Below are 24,296 nucleotides of genomic sequence, written 5' to 3' on the forward strand. Positions count from 1 at the left end.
TCCAATTAGCCTGCAAAGAGTCAGTTGAAGCTGTTAGGCAAATGAGAACACCTGGCTCCAATTAACCTGCAAATAGTCCGGTGAGGCTGTTAAGCTAATATGAACACCTGAGTCTAATTAAGGCCCCTCTGATAGTATAAAAGGGCTCACTCCAGTCAGGCCGAAGGGAGCCAGAGGAGAGGAAGTGTGGCTGAGCGGCTGGGTAGTGAAGACACCCTCAAGCCACTGGAAAGGGAGCCCTAAGGTAAGGGTGAAGAAGGCGTTGAGAGAGCAGCGGGAGAGCTTTGGGGAAGTGGCCCAGGGAAATGTAGCAACTCTGGCGGTGAAAGGTTGGCTGCCAACAGCTGCTGCCATTAGGGTCCCTGGGCCAGAACCTGGAGTAGAAGGCGGGCCCGGGTTCCCCCCAACCCGCCACTACAGAAACACCTCCTGGGAGGGTAAGACAGGCCCATCTCAGTACAGGAGGCTAAACTGTTCTGGAACAAGCCCGTAGGGACAACAGAGACTGTGGGTGTTCTCTCACCAACCTCCTTGTTGGTTTATGATGAAAAGGGCTGAGTAGACTGTAGAGAGAGAAGGGCTATGTCGAGGGTTGCAATGAGCCTCTGAGGCTAGCATAAACCACCTGGAAGTGCAGGACCCATGGGGACAAGGTCAGAGCTCTGCCACATTAAACATTGATGGGAGTTGGCATGCTACTGAGGGAAGAATTTCTACCTGACTATAGACTCAAACAGAGCTACTTCCATGTGGCTTGTAGTTTGGTAGTGTGTTTCAGCAGAGATTTCATACCTTCCACTGTAAGCATTAAGGTGTGAGTATAGCTGTTCTGGTTAGTTTTCTCTATTGAGAAATTGCTTCTACTTGTGTAATTCAGTGGGGCATATGGAATATGGGTGAGAATCTACTTAAAAACATCTAAATCGACACACTTCTAAATTTCCTTTGCATACAGAGAATAGTCTCTAAAGGAAACCTCTTTGTGAGTTTCATTTCTCAACTTCCAGGACCAGCTTTTCTTGGCATCTTGTGGACTGAAAGTTCATTTACAGGAAATACAGAATTGATTTGTGGCATTCAGAAGCCAGCTATAAAAGAGTTAAGCAGCTGTGTACTTCTGCTATATGACATAGTAGGAAATAAAGGAAAGTAAAAATCCATTGATATTTCTCTGCACTATGATGAGATGGGGAGAGGCAATCTTAAACATTCATATATATATAACACGTCCCTTTTAGAGGTGTCAGATTAAAGTATGGTTCAGTTGTTTCTAACCTCCACCAGGAGGAGCTGGATCGCTGAGTTGTGCAAATAGCATGTTCAGCCAGCAGTATTTGATTAGAAGAGAGATTCCCATGAAAGAGTAAGCTGCAGTTGGGGGGGGGGGGGGGAATGTAGATAATCTTAACTCTGTTCTTTTGATTTATTTATTGAATGTAAGGAACTTTTAAAATAGAACAGCTATACAATGTTTTACAGCTACAGTTCAATAATACATCAAAAGAACATGGTTGAGTACACTGCACTAGCAATCTCCCTCCTGTTGCAGGACTAGAAAATATAAATATGTCTTTGAGGAAGGCAGTAGTTGCAAAGAGCTTAGAGGATACTGTGGATTGGTGAACTGAAATTCATTTCCTAGCTGACCTCTAAATTTGGCCAATGTTCTTGTTCTGAGCTATACTGACAAAGTACACAATGAAGTGTGGAGAGCTGAGAGGTCCAACTGAATAGCATCATAACTGTAATGTTTTAATTTTGGAACGGTTGCTGACATTTCGGATGGCGTCACTTTGTTTCCAGACTTTGATGACTTCACGGCAGTCTCCTCAATTGAGTCACTGTATGTCAAATTTAATTGGAACTTTCCCTGAAAGCTGATAGTGAAATTTGACTGAGCACACTCCCAACTTTTCCTTTTCCTTTTGGATCAAAACAGATTTTCCTCTGGCCTTTCATAGAGAGGTGGTGGTAATCCCTATAAAGATTTGTATACGTGTCTTGCTGCTTCGTTCTTGCTTGTTGCTCTATTGTTTAATATATAGAAATCATTGATAAATTCAGTGTAGACATTTGGACATCCAGGTAGAGATTCAAGAAATAAATTCAGATTGATGAGTGACACTTAAACTAAATGAAAAATCGATGAAACCAGTGACCCTGTATAGTCAGTAGTTGGCCTACTCCCACCTTCCACTCCAATGACCCTAAGGACTGCTGTAGTTGGTTGAGACCCCCCTGACTCCCTCCATTCACTGTAGCTCTATGGACTTTCCTTAGTGGCTAGTAGTCCCGTCCCGTCCCCCCTGCACCCCAGCAGTTAACTTTCATTCTTTTTACTCAGAAGGCATGTGCCACACAGACTTTTTCCTGGGAGAAGATGCTGCTTGTAAGCGTAAACTAAATTGTAGGAAGAGCAAAAGGGCCAGAAGTACTAGTAAAGACAGGCAGGAGGGGGATAGTATTTCTGGCACTTTTGCTATGTCAGAGGGGAGTAGCATGAAGGACAACAGAAACATTTAACAAATTCTATGAAATTCACTTTATCTGAAAACTGAACTGGATAACTGTATGCACTGCTCTGCATTTTGTAACAGCATAAACCACTCTTCTTATGTGCTTTTTAATTACCAAAGCACCTTAATATGTTAACAGCCTTCTAATTCAAATGGCCTCCCCTGTATTTTCTGTCTGTATATAGTACCAGCAGTTAATTTTTTTTTTTTCTAAATCTGGGGAGGACAATATATGTCAGTCTGCAGTCTCCCTTCTTGCCAAAGACTTTATATGCTGTTACTTACTCTCGTCTTTACTGGGAATAATGTTACATTTTGTAGGCTCCAGCATTCCCTATAATTACACCAGATACTGTGCTCTTAAACGTCTTGTTCAGTGACACACACCATCAGGGGCTTGTTCACCTGCACATCTACCAATGTGATATATGCCATCATGTGCTAGCAATGCTCTTCTGCCATGTACATTGGCCAAACCGGACAGTTTCTACGCAAAAGAATAAATGGACACAAATCTGACATCAAGAATTATAGCATTCAAAACCAGTAGGAGAACACTTCAATCTCCCTGGACACTCACACAGACTTAAAAGTGACAATTCTTCAACAAAAAAACTTCAAAAACAAACTCCAGTGAGAAACTGCAGAACTGGAATTAATTTGCAAACTGGACACCATCAAATTAGGCCTGAATAAAGACTGGGAGTGGATGGGTCACTACAAAAACTAATTTCCCCCTGCTGATACTCACACCTTCTTGTCAGCTCTTTTGAAATGGACCACCTTGATTACATTGGCCTCATTAGCACTACAAAAGTGATTTCCTCCCCTTCTTGTCAACTGTTGAGAATAGCTCACTTCCACCTTAATTGAATTGGCTAGTTAGCACTGACCCCCCCACTTGGTAAGGTAACTCCCGTCTTTTCATATGCTGTGTATTTATACCTCCCTACTGTATATTCCACTCCATGCATCTGAAGAAGTGGGTTTTAGTCCACGAAAGCTTATGCCCAAATAAATTTGTTAGTTTCTAAGGAGCAACAAGGACTCCTCGTTTTTGCTGATACAGACTAACACGCTACCTCTCTGAAACCTGAAATGTTGCTGTTTCCAAGTGATGTACCTGAAATGCATTTTGTCACCTGTCCTTGGATCATTTGGCAGCATTCAAGTAGTTAATGTGTCTTCACTTCACTGGTGATTCTTGGAAACATAAATGGGAATAGTGAATTTCCCAATAACTGTTTGTTTGTTAGTTTTTCCATCAAGAATTGTATGCTTTGGCAGCTGAATAAACTCTCCCCCTTCTTCTAGAGTTGGAATTTGGCAGGAAGGGGTGATCTTGTTTTCTATTCTGTATTTTTCTAAGAAAAAAGAACTAGCTTCGTACAACAGAATAGGCAGCTCATTCATCACAGTATCTTTCCTCCCTCTTCCACCAATTGATTCCCCTCTTACCCTAAAAGGAATTAGCTTTTCCTCCTCCCAGCAGCCATTGTTTACTGGTCCGGCTGCGGTCAGCTGTGCTGCCAGAAAGAAGATCTCCAAAAGCACATTACAGAAAATGCTCCCCCTGGAGGTCACTTGAAAGAGCAGAATTAATGTATTAACCCTTCCTCTTGCATGGCAAAGATCGGAACAGTGGTTCTCAACCTGCTCACTTGCAGCCCTATCAGCACACAGCTGTGGCCCATGTGACATCCAGAGGGCCATACAGGTAATATATATATTGTGTGGATGCGGCCCACATAACAGAGAGAGAGCTGCATATGCGGCCCACAATGGGTTGAGAATCTCTGGATCAGACATAGAGCTGTATTCTGATCAGTCTGCCAGCTCCAGGCCATCAACACCTTAAACAACTTCTATCTGTACAATCAGATTTGGGATCAAAGTAGTGTCACACTGAGCCTCAGGTCAAGTACTGTTCTGAAACTTAGAACCCTGCTAAGTTGGATGTGTGGCAGGAACGTGTCTTGGTTTTGGTCAGCAGCACTGAGCTCAGTGCCTCCTCAGCAGATGAATCAGGCTGCCTTTCAGACAGCAGTAGTGGATCTCATTCCTAACAGTCAATCTATTTGGGAACACACAGTTCAGAAGCTCAGCACAAAGAGGAGGTTTAGTGGGGAATCTATGGGATTTGTCATGTCAAGTTCTACCCACGTCAAAAGTGTACCAGTAACTTTGGGTTGAAATGAGCCTGTTAGGCAAGTGCCACCTCATCCAGAATTTACTCAATTTTGAGCACCTTAGAACCTTTCTTTGCTGCTACTCATCTACTCCATAGGAGTTGCTACTAACTCTCAATGTACCCAGCTGCTCCTATCATGTCTGGTGAGATGGGCACTCCTAAATTCTGGAAGCTCTAAAAGTGAGGCATTTGAATTCTGATCCCTCAGATCACTGGGACAGTAGAAGGTTGGTTTGTAAAGCTGAGCCGTTCATGCATTCATGTGTGTGAAATGTGCCCAGCTGTGTAAAGGTTGTTGTATTTCTATATAGATTCAATAGATATCATGTGTATGCTCTGATATAACGGTAGCACTTTATATCCATCTATCTCAGTGAATTATAAAGGAAGGCACGTATCATTATCCCCATGTGGGGAAGATAAGGCACAGAGGTTGAATTTCTTGCCCAGTGTCCTACAGCAATTGAGTGGTAGAACCAGCAATAGAAGCTGGGATTCCTGACTCAGTTCAGACCCCTATTCTCTTGGCCTCAATGCTTCCTTGTCATATGACCCTGTTTTCAGAGCTATAACTTTTCAATTTATCATGTGTTTGTTTTTGTTAGGAAAAAAAAAAGTTTTTAAAGAAATTTGCTAAAACCCCTTTTGGCCACAGGAAGGTTAATTTTCATTGGTTACGCTTTCCAGGAATGCTGCTTTTATTTTTTCTTCACTATTATGGGAAACGCCTTCCTTTTACTGTGAACTGTATTCTCATGAGCACTGTTAATGCCTTTTAAATGTCTCCAGAAACTTGGCTTACAATATTACAGTTATTCACCAGTGTTTATAACCAGCTATTTTTATTGAACTGATGCTGAACATCTATTTGAATTTGCAATCCCATATGTTTAATAAAAGCATTGTCATTTAATAAAATACATGAAACACAGGAAGAGTGGAGATGCACAGTCCTTTCAGAGCAGAGCTGATACTTCTATTAGTTTTGCATGTGGCATTTAGAGACTATGCTGGGTGCTGTGCAAATGGAGAGGTGGAAATAGGTTTGACAGCAGCATTTATTTTGCTTTTTTCTGAAAAGCGAATTGTTTGGGCAGTATGTCGTGGCTGAAATTTTAAGCACAAGTCAGGAAATTCAAAGGGATTTTTCTCAAAGCAGCTGTAGCCTGCATCATTGCCAGCTTGTGTATTTGTAGAGTGTTTCTACTCATCATAAAATTAATCAAAATCATATTCAATTGTGTATAACGTAGAATCGTAGAAATGTAGGACTGGAAGGGACCTCCATAGGTCACCTAGTCCAATCCCCTGCACTGATGCAGGACTAAATATTATCTAGACCTTACACATGCACTGTTACTTGTGTTGCTTGCATAAATTTGGTATTTGTTCACACAGATGGCTCACTAGTTCTGTAACTATCCATTTGTGCTTGCAAATATGTGTTTTGTGTACTCTGGTGCTGTAATTCTGTTCGTAAAAATAGACAATGGTGACAATCAGGACAAATTTGTTTAAATACTAGCAAACCCTTTTAGATTCTGGTTATACATTTTAATACTTATTTTTCCCTTCTACTTAATAGAATAGTGTCACAGGTACTTTCAACTCACAGTGAAGTCCATATGGGAACCTAAAAATATGCTAGAATTTAAACATATTTGTCCTGATTGTCAAAGATATTTTCACCATTGCGTCTTATTTTTTTGAACAGACTTACAGCACCTGAGTATAAAAAACAAATACTGAAAGATATAAAGATACTTAAAGTTACTGCAGCAGCAATCATTTTGCATAATTGTTTGACACATTACTGATTTTGCTGGAGGCATCTGTTAAAATTTTCTGTGCTTTATCCATCTGTTTCTTAGATTGTTTTTAACACTGATCCTCCAGAAGGCACATCCAGCTCCATGCCAGTTCAGTCAGTATCCAAGTATTATAAGGTATGGGATGATTGATGTGTTTTGGCACTTTCTCTTCCTTTCTGGTGTTTCATGGATGGGCTGTTGTAGTCAAGAGCAGATAGTGCAGAAATCAGTGGGAGTGGGCAGTGTAACATCAAAGTATGTTGTTGAATTCCAGGAGATGAGGATGTATAAATCCTACAGGCGGGAGCCAAGGGGATTTCAAGTCTTCGAGTACTGCTTGAGATTAGAATCCATTGCTCAAGTTCCAGGAAGAAGGGAACGTCTGATTTTTAGCTCTTAAATTTCTCCTAAGAACCTAGGAAGCAGGAAGATGCGGCAATTGTGAGTTATGGGAAAACTTTGATGCCACATGTTTTTGTTCGAGAATTAGGCCAGGTCTACGCTATGGGTGCTACAGCGGCACAGCTGCAGCACCATAGCTATGCTGCTGTAGCATCATAGTGTAGATGCTTCCTGCATTGATGGAGGGGTGTTTTTTTAAATTGCGTAGGAACTCCACCTCCCTGGGCCGCAGTAGCTAGGTCAGCAGGAGCATTCTTCCATCAACCTAGCTGCATCTAAAGCAGGGGTTAGGACAGCACAGCTGCGGTGCTCAGGGATCTGAATTTTTTACATCCCCGAGTGCCATAGCTATGTTGAACTAACTTTTAAGTATAGACTAGGCCTTAATATATTCCTACACTAATCTCTTGGGTGGCTCAAGTTTTGCAGCCCCACTTATAGTCCTCTGAATACCCTTTTTATTCACAACGCCTAGAGTGGATTTCATCCTCTTCATTCCAGCATAGGGAGTCCATGCATCAAAGTGCATTTGCTTTGAAAACAGGACACTCCTCTTCCTTCATGTTTATCTACCAAGAGAGAGACATACTTCACCAGTAAAACTGTGTCAAATCCCCCCACCCCCAAAGAATTGGACATGTGCATGGAAAGGTTTGAAATGAACTGTCCTGCACAGAGTTTGGGAAGTGCTAAACTTGATTCCCGTGACAAAGAACTGAATTAACTATTACACTATTTATTTTTCTTTTCCCATACGAAATACAGTAAAACCCCATCTATCAAAAGAGAAGAAGAGAATGTAATTTATTCTGATAAATGGAGATGGGATACACTTACCTTTCAATGCAATACCAAATGTTAGGACACCTCTTAATTTTGGATAAATGGGTATTTTTGAATGAGGGGTTTGCATAAACCTGGTTCCTACTGCATTTGGTAAATTGAATTGTGTGTTTAATCTTGGCAGATGCTCTGAAGGTATTTTGGAAAGGGTCTGATCCTTTGAAGATTTAGATCTCCTTTCTTTAGACTTTGAGGATTGCAGACATCAACACTTAGCCTCCCTGTTGTCTGGCATCACTTTCTAATTGTAGCACGCAACTCCCAGGGCCCTTTCCCACCTGCATTCTCTGTGCTACAGACTCCTTTTGGTAGAGAAATGTAAGATATTAAAATGGTAAGGCTGTGGAAGAAATTCTAGCCCAGTAAATCTGCCCTCTTTTGGCTGATCTTAACCCTACCTTCTTGCATTTTTAACAAACCCCCCTCAATCCTTTCCTTCTCCAGAAAGAATGTCTGTCATTCATACTTTTAGCATCAATCACTTCCCCTGACAGTTTACTCCATGGGTTTACCCCACATTTGAAATTATTCTACTGGTCTTCCTCCTTAACTCCAAACTACTAATTTTTAGGTTGCCCTGTAGTTTTTGATCTCTTTACCTATGTGAACATTTTCTTTTGGCTTTTTCCTTTGCTTTTATCATTTTGAAATCATCTGAAAGGGTCACTTTTCACCTCAAATGAAGAAAAGCCAGTCTTTCTTCCTCAGAAATTTTATTCTCAAGACTTAATATTTTTGTTGCCCTATATACACCATCTCCTTCGAATAATCTTCTCCTTGTAAGTCTGTACACTGCTTTCCAATGGGAGGTAACAAGAGCCATACTAAATAATTGTATTCTTTGCCTTTGCTTTATGCAACCCAGGAAATCCTGCTCTAACAAATTGGTTCAAAATGGCAATTTGGGTGGTGGTGTGTTCCTGTAGTTCTTGTTGGGTGGTTTTTTTGAGGGGGATGGGTGGGAGAGAAATGAGGAAAGGCAAATACCAAACACTGTAAGCATTCTAAGAACTGCTGGTGAACCTCAATTATCCAGGGCTGGACCCAGGCTTATGGGGGTGCAGATATCTAATTTCTGCAACAGTCTGTGGGAAGATGTTGTCATGTACCTATTTTTTCCACAGGTGCACATTCATTTGGATACCAGTAATCAGAAAAAAACCCAGAGGACAGACCTGTGGAGTTCATCAGTAACAAAAAAAGAAGGTGCAGGAGTGGGCTGTGATGGGAGGTTAATACAAAAGCCGGTTAACGAGGCCTTCCCTGACTTAAATAAAATAAATACTGGAAACTGTCCGAGTGGTTGAAAATGCTAGTACAGCAAGTATTTCAGTCTGCAGTGTCTCACGTCACTCAACGGGGAGCTCTCTGGCAGGCTAGGGAGTGCCATCTCAGGGCTGTGCATGAAGTTCCACAAAGTCTTCCTTGAATGTAAAAATGGCTGTGCTGGGTGGGAAGGCAAAACAGAGTAGCTCCTTAGGGAACTTTGTGGGCTTGCCTGAACACAAATTGCACTGCTTTAACTGTATTAAATCAGTTAAATTGATATAAACCCTCTAGTGTGGACACAGTGAAATCACTTCAGAGGTGCTTAATACCAGTACACCTATTCCTCTGTAGGAAGGGAATAAGCTATACTGGCATAAAGCACTGTCCTTGCTAGAGGTTGAACAGGTATAACTATTTTAAAAAATCAGCCCCTTAACTGAAATAGTTATACCCATACAAAACTGTGTTGACTAGCCCTAAGTGGAAAAAGTACCCATGGTGGTTGGGGGGAAATACTGAGATTTTGCTCTTGCCTTTAGTCTTCCTTGTTGCACGCTTTTCTGCTGTTAAAAGGTTGATTAAGACTGCAGCACTAGCTTTGTAAGACTTAACTTCAGGAGCCAATAAGGTGTGAGGTTAATTGGCTCCTTGGAATCTTTGCAAGCCAGTGCAGTTATTTGTCTTTTAACTGTCTTTGTAGCATAAACTGCTGCTCAATGAGCCTTGAAGGTTCTGAATTATAGTCACTGTCCTTCTGTGTAAAGCCTGGTATTAAACAACAGGTCAGGTAGAGTTTGTGGTGTCTCTAAGTGGCAATGGAAGTACATTACTGGGGCATCGTCTGCATGGGCGCAAACACAGAGAACTGGGTTTGCAAGCTTACACAGTGGACACATTTTTGATATAACAAATAGAAGGCAACACCTTGGCCTTTTTCTATGTAAAACTATTTCTAAGAATAAGTTATTGTTTATATAGAATATGTCTACACTGCTGTTAAAACCCCACAGCTGGCCCATGCCAGCTGACATGGATTTGGGCTAAGGGACTGTTTAATTGCACAGTAGATGTTATTGGGCTGCAGCCCGAATTCTGGGACCCTCACAGGGTCTTAGAGTCTGGGCTCCAGCCCAAGCCCAAATGCCTACACTGCAGTTAAACAGCCCCTGAGCTGGAGCCCAAGTCAGCTGGCACAGGCTAGCTGCCGGTTTTTAATTGCAGGGGTAAAGTACCTGTAAATGTTCTGAGTTGTTATCTCAGTAGAAACCTTTCAGTTCTGGCTGCAGCACTGTAATTGGTTGTCTCATTCTAAGCCCCTATCATCAGGCTCTTGCAATGTGCCAGAAAAATTACCCTTTGGAATTAAATCTCCCATGCTTATTTTACTAGAGGTGCCATGCCAGTTAGCAGCATCACAGTATCAATATGCTCTGTGAGGTAACCCTCTTGTGAGACCTCCATACTTAAGCACAACTGGGTGCTGTCATGGTGGATCTTCAGCCTTAACTGTAAATTTTAAGCCTTTCGTGATTAAATAGGGTTTTCTTCTGTTGTTGTTACTACCGCTCCTTATATCTTGTAGCTGGCACCATCTCCAGTATAACCCTGCTGCAGAACTAAACACAGAATTCAGAAGCCAAGTTTCTCTCTGAACTTAAGGCTTTCCCCCAAGCCACTAAACCAGCTCCAAGTTGGATTTAGTGAGGATATAGTCTCCCTTTTAAAAAAAAATTATATATATCCGTTAATCAGAGCAAACAAAACAGACCTTTTGACAATCTCTGGTTAGAGCATTAAGGTTCAGAAGTTATGTTAGAGTCCCTGTATTTAAGTTTCCTACAGAAGATGGTACACAGTGCTAGAAGGAAATCATTTGGTTGTCTGGAGGCCTCTCTAAGGATACATCTGCATTGAAATTGGAAAATGTAATGTCCAGCTCGAGGAAACATACCTGCACTAGCTGGATTAGGACTAGTGAGCTAAAACTAGAAGTGCAGCCTCAGTAGCCTGAGCCGTGGGAGGGGTAGCCGCACAAGTACGTCCCTAAGATCACAGATGGAAACGTACTCTGGGTAGCTAGCCCGTCCTCCCACTCTCTGCATAGCAGCTACACTGCTATTTTTAGTGCACTGGCTTGATAAGTGCTAACACATCTTTCCTTGAGATGGAAATTACACTTCCATTTCCAGTGTAGACATGCATTAAGAGTTTCTTGTTTTGTTTTGTCGGTATCTGGTTTCATAATTTTGGCACTTAACTACTGGAAGCTGTTTGTTTTTTCCAGGTAGAACTATTCATCTTGAGGCAAAAAAACAACTTATTTTTAGGAATATCAGTAGTCATAGCACTTCAGCTAATGTTTTTGGACTGCCTCTTCTAAGTATTTCAATGAAATAAGTGTTGACTTTAGTGATGTCAGTTCTAAATGTTATCATGGTTCTCTTATAACTTGCATGTTTTGTTTTCTTTGGATATTGTGTAATCTTAGTTTTCTATTACAGGAATTCTCCTCGGAACAAACTTCATTGTGAGGGGTCGGGGGAGGGGAAGCGGAGCAAACTGGGCCATTTGTTTTGGTTTTGTTTTGGTTTTTTTACGTTGTTTGGGTGTTTTGTATACATCAGCCTTGCAAAATTGTCACGAAAATCTTCCACAGTTTACCAGGGACAAAATATTTTCTTTACCTCTCCTTCAAAACAAAAAAATTACTCATGACAAACTAGTTAGTAGACGTACAACATATACAAATCCTACAGATGGCAAAAATAGCCAAAAGCAAATATTTCCTCACATAAGTGCTGTAATGCTCCTGTTAGGATAGTCTGTAGGAATACTGTCAGGTGCCTGAAAAGTGTCGCTTTGTCTCGGGTTTTATGGGGATCTGTCTTGGCTCAGCTCACTAAAAAGAGTTCAACACCTTGGGCTAAATTCTGGCTTTGGGCTACCCTTATGCTCAAAAAGTCACAGTTAGTTGAGGAACCACAGACTGTAGCTGTTGTGGTCCAATCCTGGCTCCTCCAGAATCCATGGAATTGACACTGTGAAAGCCCCCTGCATGTTCAGAGACAGAGGATGTTTCAGGGGTGGGCTTAAGAGTTGAAAGGGGGTGTGTCCTCTCTCTAAGCCTCCCTCTCTCACCCTCAGCATCCTCCTCACCTGGGATTACCTATGCTCCTTGCGTGAGTGTGTCTACTCACCTTGTGTGGGCAGACTCCCAGACCTATCCAGATACAGGTCCAATTAGAGACTGCCTCCACCATGCTAATATGCACCAGTTTTGGTGTATAGTGAAGAGGTTTGCTCACAGTCAACATAAATCTCCAAGGATTTCAGTATCTCCTGGGTGTGTTTGCCCAAAGGGCTGTGTGTGGGAAGCAGTGCAGAGAATAAAACATAGGTTTAAAATAAGTTTCCCCCCTCTAATGATGGGTACTGAGTGACTCACTTGAGAAGCACAGCTTGATCAGGGTTGGAAGTTTTCAGTTAGCTCCCCTAAAGATGTAGCAATTACTGTCTTTGGATCAGGAGGGCCTAATTTAAGGTATGTGTAATGGGTGACGTATTTGGGCTCTTCAACGGTCTCAGGCCTTCCTTCAGTCACTCCTTATATTCAAAAGTGATCTTGCATGCTTTTCGATCATGTTGCCAGGATGGATAAAAATACCTGAGCACACTGTGCTCTCACACTCTCCATCAGTGTATGAAGGGGTGCACATCTTGACCCTGATGCTGCCTGTGGGGATGCCCCAGAGATCCGTGGATTCATAGGATTGAGCCAGTTCTGGGAACTTCTCTATACATGGTGCCTGATGTGATGCCATCAACCTTGGTTCTCTGGTTCGCAGAATCGTCCTTAGTAGACTGTGTGTTTGATGAAGATAACAGTCTCTTGTTGAAATTAGAAACTACGGAAATTTGAGTGGGTGTTGACCTTTCAATCCTGCTTTGAATTGGCAGACTTAAGTTCAGAGACAAGTTGAAGCACAAACCCCAGGTCCAGACATCCCTAAACAGGTATGAAAGCTTAGCTCTAGGTTCTGGCTTTGTTGTTTGTGCCCATCTCCAGTTATAGAACCTCAAACTCTGGTTTGCACCACGCGCAACTCAGACACATAGTCTTCACTGTATAGACAGATCTCAGTTCTTAGTGTTTTATTTTCTATTTGATACAGGAAAGATCTTGAGCTACTGGTGTTTCAGCCCCGGGTACAGCATGCATGAGCTGGTCCGTCAGGGAGTCCGGACAATCATTCTCACTAGTGGGACCCTCTCCCCACTGTCCTCCTTCACCATGGAAATGCAGATGTAAGTTCATTTCTTTGTGTGCAAATAAAGTCATTAGATGGCATTATTTACTGTTTGTAAGGCCTGGTCTACACTGGGTGGTGGGGATCGATCTAAGTATTCACGTAGCTGAAGTCGACGTTCTTAGATTACTTACCACGGTGTCTTCACTGCGGTAAATCGACGGCTGATGCTCTGTTGTCAACTCCGCCTGCGCCTCTCACCCTGGTGGAGTACCGGAGTCGATGGGAGAGCGCTTGGCGGTCAATTTATCATGTCTAGACTAGATACGATAAATCGACCCCCACTGGATCGATCACTGCCTGTCGATCCAGCGGGTAATGTAGACAAGCCCTAAACCAATCTCACAGGACTTATCTCACGATTTTTGAATGCTTGGGGTTGGAAATGAAGTGATGGCTTAGAACTGGTATGAAGAGGATGCAAAGTAATGCATGTTGGAAAACGTAATCCCAACTATACATATAAAATGATGGGATCTAAATTAGCTGTTACCACTCAAGAAAGAGATCTTGGAGTCATTGTGGATAGTTTGCTGAAAACATCCACTCAATGTGCAGCAGCAGTCAAAAAAGCGAACAGAATGTTGGGAATCATTAAGAAAGGGATAGATAATGAGACAGAAAATATCATATTGCCTCTATATAAATCCGTGGTATGCCCACATCTTATATACTGCGTGCATATGTGGTTGCCCCATCTCAAAAAAGATATATTGGAATTGGCAAAGGTTCAGAAAAAGGCAACAAAAATTAATAGGGGTATAGAACGGCTTCCATATGAAGAGAGAGTAATACGACTGGGACTTTTCAGCTTGGAAAAGAGACGACTAAGGGGGTATATGATAGAGGTCTATAAAATCATGCCTGGTTAGGAGAAAGTAAATAAGGAAGTGTTATTTACTCCTTCTCAGAATACAAGAACTAGGGGTCACCAAATGAAATTAATAGCCAGCAGGTTTAAAACAAAAGGAAGTTTTTTGTTTTTTTTTTCACACAACACACAGCCAACCTGTGGAACTCTTTTTACCAAAGGATGTTGTAAAGGCCAAGACTATAACAGGATTCAAAAGAGAACTAGATACATTCATAGAGGATAGGTCTATCAATTGCTATTAGCCAGGCTGGGCAGGGATGATGTCTCTAGCCTCTGTTTGCGAGAAGCTGGTAATGGGTGACAGGGAATGGATCACTTGATGATTACCTGTTCTGTTCATTCCCTCTGGGGCACCCGGCATTGGCCACTGTTGGAAGACAGGATAATGGGCTAGATGGACCTTTGGTCTGACCCAGTATGGCCATTCTTATGTTAGAGATCATCTCTCTCTTCTGTTTCCTCAGCCCTTTCCCCGTTTGCTTGGAAAATCCACATGTTATTGATAAACACCAGATCTGGGTGGGGATAATTCCCAAGGGACCAGACGGAGGTCTGCTCAGCTCTACCTATGAAAAAAGGTAATCAGCTCTTTCATTTAAATACTGCTGTGAAGTCTTGGGTATCAGTGTATCAGATTTTTGTTTAAAGGAGAGTGCTTGTGGAAAAAGTCATCTGCAAAGTTCACTTCTTAGATCAACAGGTTTCTAATTAGTAACAGGAAGCAGCAGAAGGTGAGGTTATAGAGAAATGTTATGCTGCTTCTACATTTCAGTTTGTGCTTAGCTAATCTGGAAAAAAGCAGAGAATTTCTATGCTGGGGAAAAAAGGAACATAAGTGCTGTTGCCTAGAAAAGTGAAGACCTGAAATTAAGGTTCCTCCTTTTGTTCTGTTTCTATTCTGTAATGTCATTTTTTGCTTAAAAACCTGTTTATAGAACTTTAAGAAGTAGTTTCGTGCTTTGAGTGCTTTTTGTATTTATCAGTTCTTTACAAGAAAGTTATTTACCTAGCAGAGTAGCACAGTTGTTTTGGCACCATTATTTCACCTCTGTGAATGGGTGTTTAAAGAGCTAATCCTTTTGAAGTTTCTGGGGTGAGGGAGAAGTTTTTCTGCACATCATACATATTTTCTTATTTTAATTACCTTTTGAAAATATTCAAAGCAGTTATATCCTGATAATTTTTCATCCATTTTAAGTTCAACTTTATATACATTCCCCTGGTTAAGACTGCTTTTGTTTGGGTTTAACCAGGGCAGATGTAGCCTTTTTAGTGATACTCAGTAAACCAAAACCACTACCCATCAAAGAGTTTTTACCATGTAAAAGGAGATGTGCCAGAGAGTCCATGAAGTTTGCTGTTGATTTTATGTGGAAGGCACTCAGATACTACAATAATGGGTGACAATATACGGTCCTATGATAGTGTATTGCTAGTCCAAGAAACTTAATTGGCCTGCCATTTAAGTTTATTTTGATGTAAGATACCACTGAGTTTTTTCCTTTCCACAGTGTGTTGTGTGGAGTAAGTGAAGCATACAATATAATTACCACGATATCTCAAGGGTAATAGCATCAGAATTTGTAGATCTTGTAAAAATAGTTCGTTGAGTGCTTGGTCATGTCCATTCCAATCATGTGTGTGCACATGCACAATGGCTGGAAGATTTTTCCCTTAGCAGCATCCGTCAGGCCGGCCTGGGTGTCCCCTAGCGTCATACCTTCATGGCGCTCAATATAGAGCCGTGCCGACCCGCCACCCCTTCAGTTCCTTCTTACCGCCAGTGACCATTGGCTGGAACTTTCCTTAGCCCTTGCTTAGCAAGAGCATTCTGTACTCGTATATAGTTACCTTAGTGTCTTCTTAGTATTAGAGTTCTTAGTAGATTTTCCCCGCACACCTACCTGGAGCCATATTGTGTCACGGTCCCCAGGGTTTAAAAACTGTGTGGCCTGTGCAAAGTGCATGCTGAAGAGCGATCCACATTCATCATGGTTCTTAGGGGAGGTCCACCAAAAGGACGCAGTAAGATCTGCCACGAGTTCTGCCCTAGAACTCTTAAAGAAAGGGAGCAGCAGCTTAAGATGATCCTCGTGGAGGCAGCCCTATGCCCCCACTCTGACCCGGGCTCAGGGGACCTGGCTCCCAACGCTTCATCCTTGACGCGGAGTGCCCTGGCACCGTCGTCAAGCTCAGCACCGAGAAAGGACTCATCCCGAGATGTCAGTACTAACAGGCACCTCACGAGGCCCAGCTGAAAGCAGGCAGTGATCCCACTCACCGGTGCCTCAGAAGAAAAAGAAGCCGGACAGCTGCACTCCTCCGGCTAAATCCAGAGACGTGAGACCCCAGATGGGCCACAGCTCCGGATCCCCTGCTGGGGCCATGTCGACTCCTGCCCAAGTGAGGGAGCTGAGTCTGGCCCCCCCTCGGTCGCAGCTATAGCTCCCTTCAATGCCAGAAGCTTACTAAGCTGCTTGGGACCTCCTGCACCTTATGGTGCCGTTCTCGCCCCCCTCAGGAGGAAAGAACCTTCAGCAGTGGCGGACCCGTCCCGCGATGCAGTCAAGAGGGAAGCTGGCTGTGATTTTGAGGTGCCCCCCCCTCCATGCCCCTCGCCACCAGCTCACTCAGACAGAGAGCCTACCCGCTCCCCAAGGTCTTGACGCTTAAGGCACCGAGGCTCGGCTCCCCCATGGTCTTCAGTCTCGGAGACCTCGGAGTCAGAGTCCGACTCCTATTGCTCCAGGAGAAGCAGGAACCACAGATAGAGGTCCGTGAGAGACAGGAGGGAGCCCCAGGCGTGGCCTCCGCAGTGGCAGAACCCACCTCGGTGGCCTTTCTGGACTCCCTGGGCCTTTCACCAAGTACAGGGAGGAACCCAAGGTCACTGCTCCGCAACTTCTTCTGTGGCCTCAGCCACCATTGTCCCGCCATCGGCTACGCATCTGCCCTCGGTGCGTGCCCACAGCGCAATGCCTCTGACAGCAGCACCAATCTTGGCAGCGTCCTTGCGCCCTTCTTCCACACTGGCACTGTTGTCGACGTCGGCTATGACGCAGGCACTGACTGCCCCAGTGCTGATGTCGGCGACGGGCCCTCCTCCTTCATCGGCACCTGCGAGCAGATCAGCACTGGCTCCATCGACAGTTCTTCCCATCATATTGATGATGGCGCCAACAATTTCCTGGTGCAAGTGCTGGAGGAGCCAACTAGGGGGAGAGCTTTTCTTGACCTGCTGCTCACAAACCGGGAAGAATTAGTAGGGGAAGCAAAAGTGGATGGGAATCTGGGAGGCAGTGACCATGAGTTGGTCGAGTTCAGGATCCTGACACGGAAGAAAGGGAAGCAGCAGAATACGGACCCTGGTCTTCAGGAAAGCAGACTTCGACTCCCTCAGGGAACTGATGGGTAGGATCCTGTGGGGGAATAACACGAGGGGGAAAGGAGTCCAGGAGAGCTGGCTGTATTTCAAAGAATCCCTATTGAGGTTACAGGGACGAACCATCCCAATGTGTCGAAAGAATAGTAAATATGGCAGGCGACCAGCTTGGCTTAACAGTGAAATCCTTGCGGATCTTAAACATAAAAAAGAAGCTTACAAGATGTGGAAGATTGGACAGATGACCAGGGAAGAGTATTAAAATGTTGCTCGGGCATGTAGGAATGAAATCAGGAGGGCCAAATCGCACCTGGAGCTGCAGCTAGCAAGAGATGTTAAGAGTAACAAGAAGGGTTTCTTCAGGTATGTTGGCAACCAGAAGAAAGCCAAGGAAAGTGTGGGCCCCTTACTGAATGAGGGAGGCAACCCAGTGACAGAGGATGTGGAAAAAGCTAATGTACTCAATGCTTTTTTTGCCTCTGTCTTCACGAACAAGGTCAGCTCCCAGACTGCTGCACTGGGCAACACAGCATGGAGAGTAGGTGGCCAGCCCTCTGTGGAGAAAGAAGTGATTAGGGACTATTTAGAAAAGCTGGAAATGCACAAGTCCATGGGGCCGGATGCGTTGCATCCGAGAGTGCTAAAGGAGTTGGCGGCTGTGATTGCAGAGCCATTGGCCATTATCTTTGAAAACCCATGGCGATCGGGGAAAGTGCCGGACGACTGGAAAAAGGCTAATGTAGTGCCAATCTTTAAAAAAGGGAAGAAGGAGGATTCTGGGAACTACAGGCCAGTCAGCCTCACCTCAGTCCCCGGAAAAATCATGGAGCAGGTCCTCAAGGAATCAGTCCTGAAGCACTTACACCAGAGCAAAGTGATCAGGAACAGTCAGCATGGATTCACCAAGGGAAGGTCAAGCCTGACTAATCTAATCGCCTTCTATGATGAGATTACTGGTTCTGTGGATGAAGGGAAAGCAGTGGATGTATTGTTTCTTGACTTTAGCAAAGCTTTTGAAACGGTCTCCCACAGTATTCCTGTCAGCAAGTTAAAGAAGTATGGGCTGGATGAATGCACTATAAGGTGGCTAGATTGTCGGGCTCAACGGATAGTGATCAATGGCTCCATGTCTAGATGGCAGCCGGTATCAAGTGGAGTGCCCCAGGGGTCGGTCCTGGGGCCGGTTTTGTTCAATATCTTCATAAATGATCTGGAGGATGGTGTGGATTGCACTCTCAGAAAATTTGCAGATGATACTGAACTAGGAGGAGTGGTAGATACGGTGGCAGGTAGGGATAGGATACCCTAGGGACCTAGACAAATTGGAGGGCTGGGCCAAAAGAAATCTGATGAGGTTCAACAAAGGTAAGTGCAGGGTCCTGCACTTAGGACGGAAGAATCCAATGCACTGCTACAGACTAGGGACCGAATGGCTAGGCAGCAGTTCTGCAGAAAAGGACCAAGGGGTGACAGTGGACGAGAAGCTGGATATGAGTCAACAGTATGCCCTTGTTGCTAAGAAGGCCAGTGGCATTTTGGGATGTATAAGTAGGGGCATAGCTAGCAGATTGAGGGACGTGATCATTCCCCTCTATTTGACATTAGTGAGGCCTCATCTGGAGTACTGTGTCCAGTTTTGGGCCCTACACTACAAGAAGGATGTGGAAAAATTGGAGAGAGTCCAGCGATGGGCAACAAAAATGATTAGGGGTCTGGAACACGTGACTTATGAGGAGAGGCTGAGGGAACTGGGATTGTTTAGTCTGCGGAAGAGAAGAATGAAGGGGGATTTGATAGCTGCTTTCAACTACCTGAGAGGTGGTTCCAGAGAGGATGGTTCTAGACTATTCTCAGTGGTAGAAGATGACAGGACAAGGAGTAATGGTCTCAAGTTGCAGTAGGGGAGGTTTAGGTTGGATATTAGGAAAAACTTTTTCACTAGGAGAGTGGTGAAACACTAGAATGCGTTACCTAGGGAGGTGATGGAATCTCCTTCCTCAGAAGTTTTTAAAGTCAGGCTTGACAAAGCCCTGGCTGGGATGATTTAATTGGGGATTGGCCCTGCTTTGAGCAGGGGGTTGGACTAGATGACCTCCTGAGGTCCCTTCCAACCCTGATATTCTGTGATTCTTGGTACAGCGTCTGCAGCTCTGGCACCGTCTGGCACACCACTAGCACCAGCACTGCCCCAAGAGTCTCGGGACCCCCTGGGGGCGGATGGCAGGGAGCATCTGCTCATTGTAAAAGCTTTCTCCTCTTTGTCACCGGATGAAGCATTGATGGGTACAGCCGTAGCCCTGGTGCTTGAGGACAACAAGGTGCTGCAGCAGTTGCTGTGCAGGGCCGCTCAGGGTCTGGGCATTAAGGCCGAGGAGGTAGTTCAGGAGGCTGATTCCATGGTGGTCATCCTTGCACCCTCAGGACCTTCACGTATTGCCCTTCCACTTATTAAAACCATTGTGGACACCACCAAGACACTGTGGCAGACCCCAGCTTCCTTGCCACCCACTGCCAAGCGCAATGAGAGGTGTTATTTCATGCCCTCCAGAGGGTTCGAACATTTATACTCCCACCCCCTGACTCTTGTTTTGGATGCTGCTAACCAGCATGAGAGAGAGGGCTTCCAAGGGCTCCCCAAAAAACAGAGAGACTAAGCATCTAGACCTTGTTGGGAGAAAGGTTTATTCTACAGGGGGTCTGCAGCTCCATATCTCGAACCGACAGGCCATCGTCAGCAGGTACTCATACAATACCTGTGCAGCGATAGCCAAATTTACGGAGTTTCCCCTGTTGGACTCCTGAACCGAGTTCTCGGCCTTGGTGGAGGAGGGGAAGCTAGTCTCCCGTGCTTCCCTCCAGGCCGCATTGGACACTGCAGATGCTGCCACTAGGGTCATGGCAACTGGGGTAGCCATGACGAGGGGTTCCTAGCTCTAGGTCTCGGGGCTCCCTTACGAGGTCCAGCAAATCATTCAGGACCTCCCATTTGAGGGTGAGACTTCTATCTGAAAAGACAGACAAGAGGCTGCACAGCCTGATAGACTCATGAGCCACCCTCAAGTCCTTGGGTCTGCACACTCCTACCACGCAGCAGTGACACTTCAGACCACAACCTCCTCCGAGATTCTGTCAGCAGAACCGACAGGATGGTTCTTGGAGGTGGAACAGGAGTGGCAGGAGGAGGCAACACCCATCCTCAGGCCAGGGCTCTTGCCAGCCCAAGCCGCCCTCTGGCCCTAAACTGGCCTTTTGAAGGTGCGGTTGAGGACGGCGCACCAAATCAGAAACTGGATCTACCCTGCCTTACCTTTTCTTCCCAACTCTCCCCTTTCTACTGTGCATGGTCCCATATCACTTCGGACGTCTGGGTGCTCTGCACAGTAGAGAGGGGATACTCCATCCAATTCTGTACCCTGCCACCCTTCCACCCGCTTTCCCCGTCCCTCTTCAGGGACCCTTCTCACAAGTATCTACTCATCCAGGAGGTGCAGTTGCTTCTATCGCTAGGGGCAGTGGAGGGGTTTCCTCTGGAGCACAGGGGTGAGGGCTTCTATTCCCAGTATTTCCTAATACCGAAAGCCAAAGGTGACCTCAGGCCTATCCTGGACCTGCGAATATTCAGCAGGTTCGTGAAGAAACTCCCATCATCCCCTCGCTAGATGCAGCAGATTGGTATGCCGCCCTCGACTTGAAGGACGCATACTTTCACATCGCAGTCACTCAGCCCCACAAGAAGTATCTCAGGTTTGTGGTCAACGGTACACCCTACCAATTTACTGTCCTCCTGTTCGGCCTGTCAGCAGTACCTCAAGTATTCACCAAGTGCATGGCAGTTGTTGCCACGTTCTTGCGGAGGCACCAGGTACAGGTGTTCCCGTACCTTGATGACTGGCTGATCAAAGGCCGCTCCAGGACCCAAGTGGAGTCTCAGGTCACATTTATCAGAGTCAGCTTTGAGAGACTCCGATCACTGGGTCTACTCCTAAACGAAACGAAATCGACTCTGTCTCCTGTCCAGAGGCTAGAGTTGATAGGGGGAGTATTGGACTCGACCCAAGTCAGGGCATACCTGCCACAGGCGAGGTTTTAGGCCTTCAGCGACATAATCTGAGGCATCATGCAGTTCCCCATCGCTACAGCGAGAAACTGCCTGAAACTTCTCAGGCACATGGCAGCCTGTGCCTATGTGGTGCAGCATGCCGGACTCAGGCTTCAACCTCTCTAGTCATGGCTCTCGTCAGTGTATTGCCCAGCCCGGGACAGCTTGGACAAGATTGTGACCCTGCCTCGCCCGGTCCTCGACTCCTTCCTGTGATGGCTCGACGCTCAGGAGGTGTACTCAAGGGTCCTCTTCGCTGCCCCACAGCTGTCTCTGGTGATGGACTCATCAGACCTGGGCTGGGGAGCTCATCTGGGAGACTGCAGAACTCAAAGCCTCTGGTCACAAGCAGATCTGCGTGTCAACATCAATGTCAGAGAACTGAGAGCGGTGCACGTAGCATGTCAGACATTCTGTCCTTACCTAACCAGGCAATGTGTATCAGTCATGACAGGCAATATGACAGCAATGTTCTATATCAACAAATGGGGGTGCACGCTCCTCTCCACTGTGCCAAGAAGCCCTCATGCTGTGGGAGTTCTGTGTAGAACATTCAATTCCCCTGCAGGCGTCGTACCTCCCTGGGGTTCAGAACGAGCTGGTGGACCACCTCAGCAGGTCCTTCCACAGCCACAAGTGGTCCCTTGGCCCAAATGTTGCAATCTCAATCTTCCAGAGGTGGGGTTTCCCCATTAGACCTCTTTGCCACGCGACGCAACAGGAAGTGCCAGCAGTTCTGCTCCTTCCAGAATCACAGCATGGGCTCCAGCGTGTATGCGTTCCTCCTCCATTGGGGAGATTCTCTCCTGTACGCCTTTCCGCCCATACCCCCGCTCGTTCACAAGGTGCTGCTCGACATCCGCAATGATCGAGCTCATGTCCTACTGATAGCACTGGCGTGGCCCCATCAGCACTGGTATACATCCCCAATAGACATGTCCGTGGGAGCCCCGATTACCTTGCTGCTTTCCCCGGACCTTCTCACACAAGATCATGGATGTCTCCAACACCCAAACCTCCAGTCACTCCATCTTATGGCGTGGAAGCTCCATGGTTAAATCTGTTGGAGCTTTCTTGTTCAGACCAGGTTAGACAGGTCCTCCTTGGCAGTAGGAAACCCTCTATGAGAGCCACTTACCTTGCCAAGTGGACGAGATTTTCAATCTGGTTGGTGCAGCCCCATTCGCCCTCAATGCTGGCTCCAGTGCTGCACATTCTGGACTACCTCCTCCATCTGAAGCAGGAGGGTTTCTCGATGTCTTCTATACGGGTGCACTTAGCAGCCATCTCGGCCTTCCACCCGGGTGTGCAGGGCTGCTCGCTATTTGCTAATCCCATGGTCAGCTGATTCCTAAAGGGCTCGACAGGTTATACCCTCACGTCTGTCAACTGGTTCCTGCCTGGGACCTCAACTTGGTCCTTTCTAGGCTCATGGGGGCCCCCTTTTGAGCCTTTAGCAACCTGCTCTGTGCTCTACCTCTGTTAAAAGGTTGCGTTCCTGGTAGCAATAACCTCGGCCAGGAGGGTGTAAGGACAAGGTTCAGCTCAGGCCTCACCCTGCTTTCCTCCCAAAGGTTGTCTCGCAGTTCCACATCAACTAGGACATCTTCCACCTCGTTTTCTACCCTAAACCTCATTGCAGCGGCAGGGAGCAGAGAGTCCACCCTCTGGATGTCCGCAGGGCACCGGCCTTTTACGTCGAGAGGACGAAACCATTTAGAAAGTCAGTCCAGTTGTTCATAGCAGTGGCGGACAGGATGAAAGGTCAGCCAGTTCATCCCAATGCATCTCATCATGGATTGTGTCCTGTATCCATGAGTGCTACAGCCTGGCAGATGTTCCCGCACCTCCGATCACTGCGCACTCTACCAAGGCACAGGCTTCATCTACAGCATTCCTGGCTCAGGTTCCCACCCAGAAAATCTGCAGAACAGCAATGGGGTCCTCCATACGCCCTTTCGTCGTGCATTATGCGATTACCCAGCAGGCCAAAGACTATGTGGCCTTCGGAAGAGCAGTACTCCAATCACTGGACAGCTCCAACCCCACCTCCTGAACTTGGCTTGGAAGTCACCTGATTGGAAGGGACATGAACAAGCACTCACTCCTTGTAACTTTGGTGTTCAAGATGTGTTCTTTGTGTCCATTCTAATACCCTCCCTCCTACCCCTCTCTCGGAGTAGCTGGCAAGAAGGAACTGAAGGGGTGGCAGGTCGGCAGGGCTCTGTATTGAGTGTCATGAAGGCGTGACTCCAGGGGGCACCCAGGATGGGCCGGGATGCTGCTAAAGGAAAAATCTTCCGGCCAACGTGCACGTGCGCACGCACACACCTGATTGGAATGGATGTCAACAACATATGTCTAAGAACAACAGTTACGAGAAGTGAGTAACCATTTTTACTCCCCCTCACAGGCGTAATAAGAAAACAGAGCATGCAAAACTGTCTGGAACTAAAGAGAAGGAAACAAGGAGATGAAAATAGGGACCAAATGTGGGGAATTTCCATAGAAACCAGCACAGACAGAATGCTACTGTTCAAGCAGTGTTGAGCCAAAGAAAAAGTGCTTAGGGACAGTGACTAATTTGGTTGTCACTAGTAAT

The 24,296-nt window shown here is 45.5% G+C and overlaps 1 protein-coding gene across 9 annotated transcripts in view; it reads left to right on the top strand.

Annotated features, from left to right (window-relative positions):
- The window catches only part of RTEL1 (regulator of telomere elongation helicase 1), a 120,267-nt gene that overhangs the window by 24,240 nt on the left and 71,731 nt on the right, over window positions 1-24,296 (top strand). For 8 of the 9 annotated variants that reach the window (XM_075118660.1, XM_048820402.2, XM_048820401.2 and 5 more), the window contains 4 exons: window positions 6,579-6,653; window positions 8,888-8,969; window positions 13,205-13,337; window positions 14,678-14,791. In XM_075118660.1, the coding sequence (XP_074974761.1) occupies window positions 6,579-6,653; window positions 8,888-8,969; window positions 13,205-13,337; window positions 14,678-14,791 (404 nt within the window). The remainder of the gene's footprint in view (window positions 1-6,578; window positions 6,654-8,887; window positions 8,970-13,204; window positions 13,338-14,677; window positions 14,792-24,296) is intronic. The other variant, XM_075118662.1, reaches the window with a different exon arrangement.

The sequence above is a fragment of the Caretta caretta genome, chromosome 13 (assembly GCF_965140235.1).
Source record: "Caretta caretta isolate rCarCar2 chromosome 13, rCarCar1.hap1, whole genome shotgun sequence".
Lineage (NCBI taxonomy): Eukaryota > Metazoa > Chordata > Testudines > Cheloniidae > Caretta > Caretta caretta.